We start from the raw sequence: 16,978 nt of genomic DNA, 5'->3' as shown, positions 1-16,978 counted from the left end.
AGGCAATGGCACCCCACTCCAGTACTCTTGCCTGGAAAATCCCATGGATGGAGGAGCCTGGTAGGCTGCAGTCCATGGGGTCGCTAAGAGTCGGACACGACTGAGCGACTTCACTTTCACTTTTTCACTTTCATGCATTGAAGAAGGAAATGGCAACCCACTCCAGTGTTCTTGCCTGGAGAATCCCAGGGGCAGAAGAGCCTGGTGGGCTGCCGTCTATGGGGTCACACAGAGTCGGACACGACTGAAGTGACTTAGCAGCAGTAGCAGCAGCAGTGAGAGGTTGCGGTACAACTGCAAGACAGCCCCTGCCAGGAACACACTGAAAGCATCGGCCTATCTTTTCCCCTTCCGCGATGGAAACCAGTTAATGAGTGCCAATGTTACTGGGGTGAAACTGGGGACGAGAGAAGTCTTCTTTAAGAAAAGGGCCGCTTTGGTAGGTCCTTCTGTATTTTGCTGCTCTGAATGACTAGACTTTGGAGATGTATCTGGAAGTCGTGAGGGATGGCAGGGAAAAGGAGGGGATGCTGCTGGGCGGGCCCCAAATCTCTCCCAAGACGACGAAGCAATAACAGGACACTCGAATTTCAAGGGAAAGAGGAACATCACATTGTTTATTTCCAAAGAAAATAGGGAAATGTATCTCCATGTACACAAAAATCTTTGGAGGGAAAAGGAATCACGGGTTTAACTCATTTTTACATATTTACAGCAGATTAAACCACAGGTTTCAACTATATTTTCATTCAACAATCACTTTCAGTGAAATACATAACAACTTTTTTCCTTTCCAGTTAGTTCATAATTTAAGGATGCTAAGGGGACAGATGATAAATCACTAACAGTGTGGGTAGAGAGGGTACCAAATAGTCTAAGATTTCAGCCAGGCTTTCTTGCGTGAGTAAATTATGATCACAAAACATTTGCCTGTCTGTATAATTCACATTCATTACAATCATTACATTTTCCCATAAATTAGCAATATAAACAAACGTGGGGACCTTCAGTAAACAAATAAAAATCAATATAAGAGACGACATTTTGTAGCAACTATAATAACAGCATGGGTTACAGCTTGGGGAAACTTCTTTACAAATCATTTAGTCAGCACACACGGGGGTAGCAAGGCTGGAACATCCTCATTTTTGTAAAACACCTTTAAAACCACATCAAAATGTCTGGGGAAAGCTGGACTGGGTGAAAGTTTCTCTCTCTTTTTCCTGGGCACAATATGAAATGAAGGACTGCACATGTGGATGGGGGAGCGGGACGTTTGCATGCACTTTGGGGTCGACGACCTTCTGAACTCCAATTGCCAAGGTGCTGAAGAAAACAGGAAATTATAAAAATGTCTCTCTCCCTCAAGCCCCTCTTCTTTCTATTAATGGCAGAAAGGGCTTGCTGATAGCTGCTAGTGGGAAGAAACACACAATGGGTCTATTTTTAGCTGAGATTGTCTTTGAAGGAGCAGGAAATATGAACAATTGCTCTGCTGCAGCTTTAGGTTCCAAGGATAGGGAACAAGAATAGTGGGAGCTTGAGGGGTCCCCAGGTGACCTGACTTGGACTGATTGAGTGCAGAGCAGCAAAGAGAGAAGCAGACCCACAGTGTGGGCTTAGGGTATCTACCCTCTGCCTGCACTGTCTCTGCATTCTTTCTTTCGTGTCCCAGAGCCTGGGCAAAGAGCCCCCTCAACATCTGCACACCTCCACAGGCTCTGGACCTGATGTCTCTGCAATGCTTTTGTTTTCCCCTTGGCAGGACTTAGCCCTAAGTTACCAGTTAGTGTAGTGTGCATGTATTTTTTTTTAAAGAAGTTAGATTTTATCTCTTTAGAAACGGTTTGAAACTAACGGGGCAGAGGGAGTTTGACAGAGAGGAGAACAAATCGCTGACAAAGAACCTTTTACGTTTCATCAGCGTTGTTAGGACGACAAGGAGGAATGTCTCAGATAATAACTCCCACTTCAAAGATTTCTCAGCTGAATAGAAAGCGGACCATCCTTTTTATTCAACCACAAGGACTGGCACTAAAGAAGACTCCACTGTTTGATTTTTTTTTTCCACCATGTTTATTTTTCCCCTATTCACTGGGGTACTTGGATAAAATAAACAACAAGACAATTAAGGGAACATGGACTTCTAACTTTCCTTCCATCTTCCCTATCCCCTTGGCCTTGGGCTCTTGAATCTATGCCCAGGCCAGCCAGGCTTGAGGGGTTCCCTACACTCCACCCTGGGGAGAAACAAGTTTGGGGGTGTGTGAGAAACTTCTGGGACAGAGGGGCCGAATGAGCTGTGCTGGGGGCCAGAGTGAAATGTCCCAAAGGCACAGTCTGAACTCCCCAGACTCATCCAGGGCGGTTCCTGCTCCTTCCCCCAAGTCCCATTTAAATTCAGGCCTCCAACCTGGCCCAGAGGCGGAGAGCTGCTTGGCACAAAACCGAGCTGGGGATGCTCATTTGTTGAGCTTCCGAGCTTGCCCTAAAGTTATTTACTCCTGACCCTGGAGCCTCTTCAGGGCGCAGTCAAGATGCACGGAGTCCGGCTCCTCCCTTTCCTGAAAGCGTCCCTGGTGTCAAGCGCCCCTCCCCCGCATCAGAGTGCAAGGTGAACCCCTAAACGCTGGCGAGGCAGGTCCTAAGGAGGAAGTATATACTGGAGAGCACAGTGACAGTATTAAATGGCGTGAAAGCAAAGGTCAGCGCAAATGTATCTTAATAGAGTGTCTGCAGTGAAGTGTGCCGCCTTTGAAGCGGCCGCTCCCCGCGCGTATTTCCATGGCGAGCCTAACGCGGCATGCTGATGCACCGTCAAACTCACACTTTCAACCCCAAAACCCGACTCTTTGAACAACCCGAGTTTGATTAGACCTTTCTCCTTTTCTTTCCCCTCTTACAAACCATTTCCTCGCCTTTAGAAACTCGCCATCAAACCCAAATGCGCCCTCTGATCACCGCAGAAAGCAGAAACAAAGGGGGCTGAGCGGCGATTCAAGCGGCCCTTTTCTTCCCTCACATTATTATCCATTTTTATTATGATCGGGAACAAGTGCCCATTCGCGTGGGTTTTGTTTACCGGAAATTAAATGAAAATGATTTAGTCCGCGTCAAACAAAAATATATACTTGTATACACAAGAAAAAAGGCCTGTTAGACGTAAATATTATGTCCTTAATGAAAAGCCTGGACGGGCTCCAGGCTCGGCCTTTCAGGATTTCAGTGCGACTTGCCCATTGCCATAGAAATCCTAACTTACCATGAAGATGCACCGTGGCGAAGAAACATTGCTTTGTGCGCGGCCCCTTTGATGTCGCAGGCGCGAGATGCGGGCGCTCAGCTGCGCCGGGCGAGATTACCTTGCGAGCAACGCGGTGGACATCTGTAACAAGCAAATGAAAAATTAAAGGCGATTAGTGATCGACTACGCATTTTTTATTTTATTTCATTATTTTGCATGGGGGTGGAAGGAAAAATGGGGCCTAGAAAAGCAAGAGAAAGAAAGAGTCCTCTGTGGAGACTGGGACATTTTTTAACATCTTCAGAAGAAGCAAGTTCCCCAGATGTCCCCTGCACCTTGGCGGCGGGGCGGGAATTGCTGGATGGGAGAGAACCGTTTGCAGCCGACCTCCAGTCCTTGGCCAAACGGCCTCTGGGACCTATTGTAGTGGGGGTAGGGCGGGAAGAGGATTGCAGAGCCCCTTCCACAAGCGCATATTCACTAGAGATGTATTTGGAAGGAAGATTCTGGTTTTTATTAGGGGTAATGAAAACAGTCCCTCTCCAGTTAGGACGTTATTTATCTGATGGACGTGTATGGCGATGGGGCAGGAGTGACAATCTTCCAATAGTGTCTGAAGAGGAAGAACATAAGAAAAGCCAACAGAGTGGCAGAATCTGGGCTGGTTTGCTGTGTCCAGCTTTTTAACTGAGCTCTTTGGGGGCTCCCCATAGGTAGGAGTATCACACTTCTACTTAGCTCCAAATTCTTAAGGGACTGGGATGGGTCTACCAAAACTTTTCCCTGTCTTTTTAATCCGCCCCTCCCCCCAAATCTTAGCAAGAAGTTTGAGGCAGCACCATCCTTCCCTTCAGAGGGTAACTGACTGGGAACCAGGCCCTGATCTTTCCTCCCCCTTGGCAACAATTGCAGACTTTTCCTTTTCCCTGCCCCAACATCTGGTTCTTTTTCAGGGGATTTGGAACCCAGCACATCAAATACACATTCAATCTAGACCCATTGGGTGTTTGCCTTCAAAATATTTATTCTTGCAGTTTGTCTCTTGTCCCATGCGCCCCTCCCCCCTTTTAAAACAAAACCAACATTGTGTGATTTTTGACAAAGACCATCACAGAATTGCCGCGATTCACCCAGACACTGTCGCCTAGGCGGGATCCCTTTGCTACGGAGGCCTAGGCTTAGTGACGTCATTGGTCCACTCTGCATCCCAAACCCCCAAGCACCCACAAGATTCCACAGGCAGCTCCTGGACCAAGGTGGGACGTGGGAAGAGCGTGACTGGTCTGTGGAGTCCTCAGAGCATTGAATCCCAAAGCCCCTTTAGCACACTTTCTTTTGTATTTCCTGTGTTGGGACTTCTCGCCCCTGGTATGTAATGCATACCGCAGCCGCAGACAAGTCGGCAGACAGAGTGCCTGGGCCAGTCTATGGAGGAGGGGCATATAATCCGCAGGGAAGGTGCTTAACCTCCCCCTCCCCCACCCCTACCCCCCATTTCCCTATCGTGTCCTTTACAGAAGTGGCTGGAAATTTTTCGATCTGGGACTTGAACAGCAGGGGGAGGGGAATTGTAGGGAGGCAAAAGAGGAAGAAAACAGGAGGGAAGATAATGGCTCATGAGTTTCCTCTGCCATCTTCCCGCGTAGGAATTCCGAGGAGGCTCCGACTGGGAGCTGGGAAGGGAGTAGGGGTCGCAGTTAGAGAGGCCCAGGCCTCGAGGAAAACATTTCCTATTCTGTGAACCACACAGGGCTTTGTGGTCTTACTTGTGCCACCTGCAGTTGCCAAGATTGCGCAGAAACTCTCCGAAGATGTTTTCTTTTCTTTCTTCTTCTTTTTTTTTTTACCTTCTGCCTCTTTATTTACTTTACCCCAACCCTGGCTTCACGCAACACAGTCGAGGGCATCTGGGTGGGTGCGTAGGGGGCTGGATGTGACTGCAGAATCCATGTGGGTACCATATTGGTATTTTGAGACAATGTACATTATATCAGCATATTCGGTGAGCTCTACCCCCTATTAGTGGTGACCTTCCTCCCTTCCTTCTTCCCTCGCTTCCTTCCTCACTCTCTCTTCAAGCCTCAGGAACCCAGCCTAGACCTGCCAGTCAGTGGACGCGGAAGCAGCACCCACAGCAGCAACCTTAACACAGGCGGCGGCGGCGGCGATAGCGGCAGGGCCAGGCGGTGGCGCGGGGCTTGGGGGCGCCGCGGGGGCAGCCGCTGCGGGGCCCGCGCCCTGACACACGTACCATTCGCTCAGGTCGGCGCCCCGCGCCGCCACCGCCGCCGAGGAGGCCACCGGGGGCTCGCGACCGAAGTCCGACGAGGGCGACACGAGGGCAGACGGCGTGGCCGAGTCGTAGCCAGAGCTGGGCGGAGGCGGCGAGCGCCCGTGCACTTTCATGTGCTTGCGCAGCGAGCTGGGGTGCGTGTAGCACTTGTCGCAGCCGCGCACTTTGCACGTGTAGGGCTTGTCACTCGTGTGCACGTGCGAGTGCTTCTTGCGGTCGCTGCTGTTGGCGAAGCGCCGTTCGCAGCCCTCGAACTCGCACCTGAAGGGCTTCTCCCCTGGTGGAGGCAACACAGAGACATTAGTGCGCGTGGGTAACATCGTTACCCTTTCCCAGTTTCTGTTCCATTTTGGGGAAGAGGACCACACCAAAAAATTCAGAAACCTCTTTCCCCGGCGCAGCAGGCCCGGCACCCCCTTCCCCCTACTCAGAGCGCGCCCTGGGAGCTCTCTCCTGCAAGCCTCCAGCCCTCCCCCTCTCCCGCCTGGGCCTGGGAGGAGGGGAGGGAGGAGGAGGAGCGACAAAGACTCCATCTTAGTCGAGTTGCCTTCCTTGGAACATCCTGATCCACTCCGGTTGTTTTCCTCCAAATTTTCTCCACTCGGAGCCAGAAGCACCTTTGCCCGGAGAATAGAGTTGACTGAGGAGCTCGCATCTGCTCAATTTAAAGTTGCTGTTCCAGCCAAGCGTCTCTGCTTGCCCCCTGCTCCCCGCCCAGTGGTCCACCCCGCACACATCCAGTCCTGGCCCACATTGTTTCCTAAAGTAGGTTTTGTGCAAACGCCAAGGCGATGGAATAATTTCAGGATGCGCAGCTGATGCACACGGCGTGTGCCTAATGTGGACTCGTGTTGCAGGGAAAGGTATTCTGAGAAATGATTCACTTCAGACGCGATTTTTACGGGAAATGGAGCCCCCTCCCCCTTCCCCTTTACCCCCCGAGGGCAAACATTTAGCAGCATTCTTCAAATCTTGCCTAAACTGTCCCGGATCCCTCCAGATACGCGCGCAGGCAATAATATTTTATTACGCTGCTCCAGCGGCCTCCTGGAGACTGTGCCTCGGGCAGCCGTCTCTCCCAGTCCAAACTGACTGTGAGAGGTCGAGCGGCCTCCACAGACCACCCACGGCCCACGGTCCGGTCTCCCGGGTCTGAGCAAAGAAACCAGCAGGTTCTGCCCGGGCCAAGCGAGATCTATGGCCTCTCCAGTAATCCCAACCTTGGTCGCGGCGGCTTCAGGATGAGCGCAGCTGCTGCGGTCAGGCCAGGCCTGGCTTGGTGGACCGGAGGGCAAGCGGGCAGCCGGGGTAGACCCGGGAGGGCTCGGCTCCGCAGTGCGATGCCCTGTAGAGCCGCGGGAAGGCGCGAGCGCGCGTTAGGGTGGAAATACTGGCCGCGGACCGAGCCCCAGTCTAGGAGCTCACAGCCCGCTGGATTCGCTAGCGTCTGGGGGAGGAAAGGACCCCAAGAATCCGGAAGCCCAGGTTTCTGCTGGAGCTGCAGATGCTGCGGGAAGGAGGGGAAGAAATGTCCGGGCGCTTTAAACAAATAGAGGCTGTCGGGAGCCCTGGGTTGAGGGAGAGGCTACCAAGCGTCTGGCTAAGGAGGAAGAGATGCACGGCTGGAGGACGGTTTGCCTTTGTGGTCCTTCTCCTGCCGCTTCCAGGAGAGATGAGTGCTTTGGGTCAGGTTTGAATAAACAAAGCCCCTGTTCCCGAGTCCCGTGGAGGCTTAGGCTGAACCAGAGGTTTGCGTACAACCCTCGCCTCCGCCAGGCAGCGGGTTAGAAGCCCAGGGCTCCCTCACCTCGCGGCCGCTGTGAGTTCACACTGCAGGAGTATTGTTAGTTCAGTGCAAACACTGGACAGTGCTGGCATCTGCCGTTTCTCGGCACACTTGTATAATTTTATTTAAAAAAAAAAAAAAAAAAGTAGAACGATGCAGAATAAACCAGTGTCCCGATATGCCTCTCTTTTTCTCCCTTCTGCTCCCTGTTAGCATCTGCAAAACTAAAACTTTTCTTCCTCCCTTCCTTCCGTCTTTTCTTTCTAAAATCACTTACAAGAACCATGTAATTCAGAGCCTGCAAAAGAAAGCAAGATTTGCTAAGACAACAGAGGAGAAATAGAATTTGAGGTTGATTGCAACCCCCAATATTGCTTCCCTCCCCAACCCATCTTGTGAGCGCCTTGTTGAACATTCATGTAAAACAGAAACTATGATTTCGTCCCAGACGAGGTACTGAGGCGAAAAAAGCAGGGCACTGAAGGTGATACGGACAGGCTGGTAGTTCGCAGGCCCAGGGGAGGCCAGGTGAGGCCGCGCCCGGGCGTCCTCCCGGCCTCTCCCCAGCAGCAGGAGGAGCCCCGGACTCCTCGCCTAACTCTGCACACCCCATCCTACCCCGCCCCTACACCCAACACGCAGCCTCCCGCCCTCTCCCTCCCACCAGATCTGGGCGCTGCGCCCTGGGTGGGTGGGTGGATGGATGTGGGGAAGCAGGGTTGGGCCGGGGTCCTGCAGCCCGCCCCGAGCAGCCTGGGCCTGAGGCTGAGTCCTGAAAGGCCGGCAGTCTCCTCCCAGAGGCTCAGCCGCCGAGAGAGGCCTCCTTCCCCGGCCCGGCGCCAGGCCCGCCGGACAAAGTTGGGCAGCGGCGGGGCGGTTCGGCTCGCGCCATTTTCTCGCACTTGTGGCTGGGCCGGGCTGTCCGAGCATCAGCCCCGGCGCTGTCTCTTCTCCTCTGCCTTGGATCCCAGCCCTGCCTCCCTCTACCGTCAGCCTGGGACAGTGGGGCGAGCCACCCGCCCAGGGGTCCGGGGAAGGGCGCCGGGCAGCCGGCCCGAGTCTCCCTCGCGGCAGCACCATTGTTCCGAGATCGCTGTGACCACCGCGAAGAGAAAGCTTTCAGAGTGGGCTCGGAGCCGCTGCTTCAGAAGCCGGGCCCGGCAATCAGATCCGAGAAAATCTCAACTCCCAAGAAAGCGGCTCCTGATTGCCGCTCCCGCGACTCAAGGAAATGAAACGCCATTAATATTTGAAAAGGCAATTATTTTCCTGTTGAATCGAGAACTGTCTTCATGAATAATTTGTAGTGAGGTCTATTGCCATTTCAGAAACATTTTGTTGTTGTTGTTGTTGTTTTTCTCTCTTTTCATTACTTAGGAGGAGGGTTTGAGGGAAACGCCAAGGCAGAAGCTCTGTAAAGAAAAAATTTTTAACTCCGTGATAATGAATCAGGACTGCCAGTAGAAAGGGAAAGGATGCACTTAGAATTCTGTGCTGAATAGACGCAAACCTGAGCCAGCTCGGGCGCACTGAACTTGCTTCTCTGCTGTAGGTCGATTGCACTGAGAATTTAACCATTTTCTGCTTCACGGACTTCAAACAGTAGGCCGGCAAAGAGCAGTAAAAGTTTGTTTGTTTTAAACCCCCTGTCATTAAAAATGAGTTCCTTCTCTGGCTCAGGACTCGAGTCTACCTTCGCGGTGCGGGTCGCCAGCTCCATGAATAGCGAGCCTGAGGGCGGCGATCTGGGTCTCACTTCTCTCCTTCTTCCCTTGGATAAAAATCGGAGGGGGCGGGGAACAAACTCTTGCACGAGATTGTGGCGGGGGGTGGATCCTGGAAACGGCTCGGATAAACCGTACGTTTCCGGAAATAAAGTAGGAGGCTAACAGTGGACTTTTCTTGCCTCCGAGTGTGCCAGTGTCCTGACGAAGACCTTCCCCCAGGCTGCAGGGTTTAGGGGGAGAAAATGGGATTTTAGCAAGCTTCTTTTCCTGGGTAGTGCCAGCCTGGGGGAATACTTCGATAATTGCTGATGTTTCCACCAAGAATAGAGGTAATTCAAAATGCCAGGGAGTAGAAAGGGGCACTAAGCTGAAACTTACTGCATCCTTTCTGTCTCTCCCATACGTGCCCTTCTCCGTCCCCCAAAATGGAGGAGGGTAGATGTAGACTTCATAAACTTTGAGGAAGCAAGGCAAGAAAACCCTAGCTAAGGAGAGCGAAAACACTGGCTGCTAAACTAATTAATATAACTTCACAGGCTGTTCTGGGAAGTGTGAAAACTTTCTCCTTGCAATTGCATTAATTAGAGATGCTTCTGGCCAGAGGAGTTCAACTTTTCAGGCTCTTGAGCTCGCTCCTTTTCTTTCTGTTAACTAGAACTAACAGATGTTGTTGACACATGTCCCCATTTCACTTAACAGCTCAGTAAATGACATTTAAGGCAGATGAGTCTCCTTGGGTCTCTGCTAAAGCAAAAGGGTCTGTGAAACATCCGGAGTATGGGTGGCCAAGGCTTTCAAAATAGAGGCAAAGTTAGCCCATGAGACTCCCAAATCCTAAAGAAGGCACCAAGGGCCTGGTGAGCTCTAAGTCCAGGTAGCAGTCAGGTTGTCAGGCTGACCACTGGAAGAGTACTCCCCACACAATTCCAAAGGGACCAGGAAAACAAATTGTTCCTATGTCTTTACAACTCTGATGAACAGTGCCCTTTAGAATACCTTAATATCAAACTCGATAAGCAGGGACCACACATTTGCACACACAGAAACTCAAGCACCCTCCCGCACCCCCCCCCCGCCCCCCAGCAGAAATCTCACACTATCCTTCCCACACACAGCCTCAGGAAACTTCTGAGATTCTAATAGAAGGGCATAATTAATATTTTATGAACTTGGCTCATGGAAACACCAAAATATTCCTCCTCCCCCCAGGTGGAACTTGAGGAAATCCAGCTCGAAGGCCCCAAGGAGGCCCCCCTTTTCCCCCAGAGGGTGCGCACGAAACAGACAGTGCCGAATACTGACCTGTGTGAGTTCTTTTGTGTATTTTGAGATTTTCTGATCTAGCAAAGACTTTCCCACACCCCGGGAAAGGACAGGGGAAGGGCTTCTCGCCCGTGTGCACGCGGATGTGATTTACAAGTTTGTATTTGGCTTTAAAGGGCTTGCCCTGGCGCGGACACTCCTCCCAGAAGCAGATGTGGTTGGCCTGCTCAGGGCCTCCGACGTGCTCCACGGTGACATGTGTGACCAGCTCGTGCATGGTGCTGAAAGTTTTGGAGCAAAGGCGCGGGGGCACGGGGCCGTCGGCCGCCAGCCACTTGCAGATGAGCTCCTGTTTGATGGGCTGGCGCATGTAGCGGAAGAAGGCGCCGGGACCGTGGGGCGCGGCGAGGTTCATGGTCAGGTTCATGCCCCCGTAGCTATGCAGGGCTGCGGCAGCTGCCAGGGCGTCGCTGCGGGACACAGGTCCCGGCGGGAAGGGTTCAGGTCGCGCGTACATGTCTCCGGGGAGCCCCAGACGCAGGAGTCCATTCAGAGTGCCGCTAGGGGAGGCCTGGGGAGGCTGCTCGTGAAGGCCCGGGAACACCGAGGGGCTGGAGGCGGCAGCGAGCTGGGGGCCATGGTGTCCGGAGCTGCTACCTGTTGTTGAGACAAATAGTGCGAATGAGAACGTGTGGCGTGGGCTGAGCGTTCTACCGGGCCCCAGGGGGCAGGCCCAGCCCAGCCACACCACGACCTCCGCGGTCAACGCCGGGACCGAGAGTCAGATGGCAGCCGTTGCGACCCGGGTGGACAACGCGGGGCAAGCGCCGCCACCGCGGTCCGGCTGGGCGGCTGTTTCGTAGAGCCCCCTGCCGCTTCATGAGCAGGAGAGTGATTGTGGCGGCGGGGTAGATGGAAGGGGTAGTGGGGTGCGCAAAGCTGAGTCTGTGGGTTGCTGGGGGTCCCCGGGCTCTGCTCCAAAGGGGTCCGACCGGCCGCTCCGCGTGCGCTTTGGCGGCCAGCTCCCCGGGGGAGTGGAGGTGGGGGAAGTGGCGATGTTGTAAGTGCTGGTGGTGCCCAAGCGCCCCGGCCGTATATACGAATTTCAGCGCCCAGATCGGCTGAGAGAAGGAGGCTTGCTGCATCCCGGCCGGGGCTCCCTGGAGCTCCTTGGGTCGGGGCACTCACGCCACTGTCACCTAAAAGCGCGGAGGGGAGAGAACAATCACAAACAACTTCTGCAAAGTTCTCCCCCCGCCCCCCGAGTTTTGGGTTGTGACTTTTTTTTTCTTCCTCTCTCTCTCGGTCTTTAATGTCTACTTGAAATCCCTTACACTACAGAGGCAGCAGCGGGGCGCGTGAGGAAATGAATAGAGATTCGGGGCCGTGGCCCGGGCCCGCCGAGAGGAACAATCGCCTAGGTCGCCCATTGGCTCGCGGCCCGGTCCGACGTCAGCGATGACAGGTCTCTCCGCACGGGGGACACACACACATACACACACGTACAGAGTCACAACTGCTCGCGCTCCCCTCCCCACCCCCCATCTCGCGCCCTTACTGCTCATGCGCTTTGACCCGGGCACGGATTCTTTTCTCTATTCGTGAGCCCCCTCCCCCTTCGCTCCCGACAGCTAGGCAGATCTGCTCGGCCTCCGCGCTCTCGGAAGCGAGCGAGGCTGGGTTTTGCCTCTAGCCACCAAGATTTCGGGGAGGGGGCGTTGCGATGTGCGTCATGTCCTCCTGGAGGCCCGGAGCCCCCAACTCTGCCACCGCCGGCGCGCAGGGAAGGCGGCCTGCTTCGGCAGCTGGTCCCAGGTGTCGGGAGGAGACGAGGGCCGGGGATCCCAGGAGGAAAGGCGGCTGCAGATTAGGAGGCCGAGAGCAGGGGAGCTCCCGGGCTAGCAGCCCTTGCCCCTAATTTTGTTTTCTCGCTTTCTCCGAATTTGCTCGTGTCGCTCAGCTTTCTCGCTCTCGCTTTTTCTCGCTCTCAATTCCACGAGCCTCTGACCACACTTCGCCTTCCTACTTAGATCCTTTCTTCTCCGCTCCTCCTCTCTCTTCCCTCCACTCCATATTTTTCCCGTTTAGCCTTGTCGGCCCCTCTTCCCGGGTGCCTGGAACGCTTAGAGACGGGCGGACTCTAGAATCGGGCCCGGAACCGAGCCCCAGGAATGGCCCAGAGACGGTCATGACCTAGGAGAGGCTGGTTTCGAATCCACGCCTCCCTCCGGAGAGGGCCTAAGGATCCTTCCTCCCCGCCGCAAATCACAGCGAGCCGGGGGTCGATGGGCCACAGAAACAAAGGCGAGGGGAGCGCAGCGAGGAGGGAGGGTCCTCGACCGCAGGTCTCTTCCCTCGGTCCGTCTGCGGTCCTGAACTAGGTACCCAGCCGTCAGACGGAGCCCTGGGAAAGGAGACTTGAGAATCACTTCCACTCTGAACGCCCTCAGGCCACTTGTTGCCCGCGGCCGGAGTCTGTCCTCTACTAGCTTGCCTAGAGCCAAGGGCACGTTTTCCGGCCAGGCTGTGAGAGCCACGGCCGGCCGCGGCCTCCTCTCTCCGGACGCCCTCCTGGGCTGCGGGTTCCTCTGTCTTGGGGTGGGAGGTCGGCGGGTGGAAGAAGCCTTCAGTCTTCATTCCTGGCTTAGCCGAGTGTGGCCTTAACGGGGGCGGGGAAGGGGGGTGGAGAGCGGTTCTTTGTTTGTGCCGACCGGTTGGGGCCGGCTGGAGCACCCGGCGATTTAAAGGGCTGCTTGCCTTCAAGCTGGCCTTGCACTCAGTAGCCGAAAATGCCAACCTAAGTTCTCTCGGGCCTTCCCGGTGGCCACAGAAAGCGCCCTCAAAGCAGTGAAAGACTTAAGAGAAGTTTTAAGGATTGGGTAAAAGACCCGGCTCCCCTAGGAGGGGGTGAGGAGTTTGGACATGTTACAGGGTACCCTGATGGAGTTGACTGAGTTGCCTCAGCCACCCCCAACACCAAGGACTATTCTTAAACATTTCCTGGTCAGTCAATAAGGATTTCTTTTAATTTTTTTAAAATAATTAACTTATGAATAATGGTTGGCAGAGTCTTTGAGACTTTCTTCATTTAATGCATTGTTCCTTGCTCAGGGCCGCAATTTGGTGAGGGATTAACTTCCACAGCGATTTCCCTCGGCTTTGACAAGTCCTGGTCTTTCTGCTCCTCTGGCCGGAAGAGCTTAAGCAAGCTACCAATAGATGCTGCGTTAGCATTACAAAAAAAAAGAAGAAGAAGCTGAAGGAGAGCGTTTGACAGCCGGACCCCTTCTGCTCTGAAACCAAGGGCTTCCACCCAGTAGTGCTGAGGCTAGACTTGGAGGATTTGTCTCCTTTCCCGAGCTTTCACCCTCTCCCACACTCGCCCTTGCTGGATTTTATCCCCTCTGCCCACAGGTGCCTCCTTTCTGTATGCTTGCCCCCCATTTTCCCTTCCACAAAGCGCTGGTTTCAAGGCGTCCCACCGAGAAGGTGTCTTTTGAATGGTACAGTGGTCTAGGCAAACCCACGGACCCATGATGGGTTCTGAAAACACATAGTCCAAAAACAAACCCAGTGTTTTCCTTTTTGGGACCTCTGGCCCAAAGGCTCTTTCTCCTAACCATTTATCAGCATAGAACTTAGATCTTCCTGTAGCATTCAGGCCTAAGTGTAGGGGCACTGCTGCAGTAGTCCAGCAATTAAATTATTTTATTTAAATTAAAGTATTTACTTTCCCATCCAAAAGTAGGTGATCTACAACCTAATGTTCAGGTTGTTTGTCAAACTAACCATCTACTTTGGCTTCCATTAAAACTGATTTGCACAAAGAGGAACCACTTAGTATAGGCGCTGTGACCCCATCTGTGTCAAAAGCTTTGAATAACAGCACAGAACAGGAGTATTCAAGTTGGTCTTTGGTTGTGGACTCTTTTGGAAACCTGGTGAAGCTAGTGAACTTTAATAATCCTGTGTTTGTTGCCCACACTCATAGCATATAACATTCCATTAGAAGGTGGTGAAAACGAAGATGCTTTTTTTTTTTTTTTCCTTTTGACCATCTGAGTTTGTGGACACTTCTTCCCCTGGAATTCTAAGCACTTCCACAGAAACCAGGGATAAGAAGTAGAGGTTTTACATACATAGACTGTTACTACACCACACAGTGTCTCTTGATAATTTTACCCTTGAAAAGCTTTGAACATGTGTATGACTTTTTGTGCCAACAATGAAAGGGCAGATGCATCTGATTCAGCCAAATTCACGGACAGTAACCCGGCCCCATGGAGCTCCTTCCCAGATGCAGCCTTCTCTTGAAGTACTGAAAACATCTGGATGCATCCTGGGTAGATGCTTCTTGAGAAGTCAGGGGTCAGTTGACCTAAGGTCACTAAGGTTGCTTAATCTTTGCAAGTGCCTTGGAGCCACGTGGTTCACACTTTGGTTGGCTAAACACAGAATGGGACCATGCATTCTCCCAGAGAGACATTTCCCCAGGGATAGAAAGAGGGAGGGAAAAAATCCATTTTACTCACTATTATTTATGAAGAGGGACATTTGGGGTGATTATATAAGGGTCTTCAAGGTGATTCTCTGAAATAAATCCCAAAGCAGTATCCAGCTAGTCACAGATGACAGGTGGGGCACTGAAATCAGGGAGGCATATTTTAGTTTTCAAGTCTCTTCCTCTGAGTCTTTCAGAACCCAGGAAGCAAGGATTCCAGGTTCCATTGACTATTGATTGGGCAGGCTGAGTAGTGGTGTCCCTCAGTAATGCTCAGAATTTTTCTTTCAGAAAGTTATCTCACCACACTTACCCCAAATACCAAATGCTTGACTGGAGCAGTCTACTAACCATGCTGGGGAGTTATAGCATTGTTGAGTCCACATTTCTGCTTAATATACAGAAGGAAAAAAGATATATTCTGCAGCTCAGAGATCTTCAGCAGTTTCAAGAAGCACTGGGGATTTTCATAGGAGCCTGTTCGGAGCGAGTTCCACCACCAGACTCCAAACATCCCTCCAGACATCAGAATCATGCCCTAAGCATGGTTTACTCCAGCCATGATAAAGCAACATCATAAACTAAAGTGATTTTCTAGTCCTGCTGGATAGAAACATATTTGGTGACCCTACCATCTGCCATAGCTCCTCACATCACTGGCTTAAGTGGGCAAAGGTCTAATTTCTCTTCCTTGGAGAGAAAAAAAAAAATGAGAGAGATGTACAGTCAATAGCTGGGCTATTTTTTCTATTTTGATCTTTTCATCAATGCTAAGTGATGATCTCTTGCAGGTTATGCTGAGAGCCAGGATCCCCAAAACTGAGGGCCACTGCACAGAGCCTGGCCAAAGCACTAACTTTGTTGGCTGAATATTCTGCATTTTGGTCTGCAGAGTCACTGTTTTAATCTTTTCTTCTCTGTTTCTAGCTAGGGTTACACCCAAAGCAGGGGGGCAAATCCTTTCATAGGTTATTCACAGACAGAATTCAAGATTCCTAGAGTGAGAAGCTGTCTCTAGTCTTAAGGGGGGAAAATATACCTTAAGCCCCTGAAGCCTTCTATGGGTCCATGACCACATTATAAGAGGAGGTGAGATCTATCAGCATTTTGAAGATAAAGGAAGATACTCCTCCCCTCTGCTATGGAAGTTTGGGGTTTAATTATCATTAGTGGAAGTGCATATGAAAGAAAACATGCTTGGATAAAATTTAATTTCCAAACAAACCGTCTTTTGACAAATGATTAGTAAACATGGTTAAAGGATCTTCCAGAACAGCACTGAGGAATTAAAACAACGGAATTTACATAATAACCACATTTCTCTAGAGAATTCTGCCATCAAATCTTCCCAAAATAATAGAAGAGAGTCATTTCGTAAGTTGTCCATTTAGCTTTTGTTAAGAAGGTTGCTTTTCCTACCAATAAGGCAGCTGTTGGTATTGGAGGCAACCTCAGCTGGTGGTGTAGTTGAAATGAGGCAGACTAGATGCCTGAAAGGGGAAACTCTCAACCCTAAATCATATGCTTATTCTAAATGGAATATTAAATTAAATTCTTCACAATGAAGGTATTCCTGACAGAGCGGCTGTCAGTCACTTCCCGTTCAGACACCACATTGTGGGAACATCGTGGCTGCCACATTGCAGAAGGCTGGTGTCCCTGGTAAAGATGATGCATATCATGTAAACCCCATCACCAAGATCAAAGTCTGCTCCTTTCATGGAAGCCAATACATGTCAAACCTCATTCCAATCAAATCGTCCGGAAATGAATTCAAGATGAATATGTCATAGAATAATGTGACAGTGGAACTGCAGAAGGTCAGGGGTTGTTGTTTCAATGAGAGAGTCGTCAAATATTAATTCTAGAACGTCCAGATGAGTAGACATTGAGGGGGATTAGCTGGTTGCTGGTGGGAAGTTGTGTTGTTGATTTGTATGCAAATGCATCAAACACTAAGGTGTTGTTTTAAGTTTCACTGAAACTCAAGAAACACCCCAAACTCACAACCAACAGAAACAAAAATCATCAACAACAACAACAACAACAACAAAACATACAAAAGTAACTTACTTCCGACTTAAAAAATAACTTCAGCAGACCAGTATTCAAATGAGGATACTAACTTACTTGGCTCTTTCAGGGCGTTTCGGTAAAGCCGTAT

General features: G+C 51.5%; 1 protein-coding gene across 4 annotated transcripts; it reads right to left on the bottom strand.

Moving 5' to 3' along the window:
- Positions 1-608: 608 nt before the first annotated feature.
- Positions 609-12,949, bottom strand: ZIC4 (Zic family member 4). 4 transcript variants are annotated; one of them, XR_011464918.1, is made up of 5 exons: positions 11,068-11,851; positions 10,353-10,970; positions 5,496-5,814; positions 3,263-3,385; positions 609-1,326 (listed from the first exon to the last, which is right to left on the bottom strand). XR_011464918.1 is itself a non-coding variant. In XM_070374855.1 (4 exons), coding segments are annotated over exons 1-4 (1,329 nt in total). In that variant the 5' UTR covers positions 11,459-11,851; the 3' UTR covers positions 609-3,384. The 4 variants fall into 4 exon arrangements, 3 of the variants coding, with proteins under 3 accessions (XP_070230956.1, XP_070230954.1, XP_070230955.1); XM_070374855.1 differs by having other exon boundaries at positions 609-3,385; XM_070374853.1 differs by lacking the exons at positions 609-1,326; positions 3,263-3,385 and adding an exon at positions 11,872-12,949 and having other exon boundaries at positions 4,271-5,814; positions 11,068-11,512.
- Between the last annotated feature and the right edge of the window lie 4,029 nt (positions 12,950-16,978).

This window comes from Bos mutus, chromosome 1, assembly GCF_027580195.1.
Source record: "Bos mutus isolate GX-2022 chromosome 1, NWIPB_WYAK_1.1, whole genome shotgun sequence".
Lineage (NCBI taxonomy): Eukaryota > Metazoa > Chordata > Mammalia > Artiodactyla > Bovidae > Bos > Bos mutus.
This window is presented reverse-complemented; position numbering and strand designations above follow the sequence as displayed.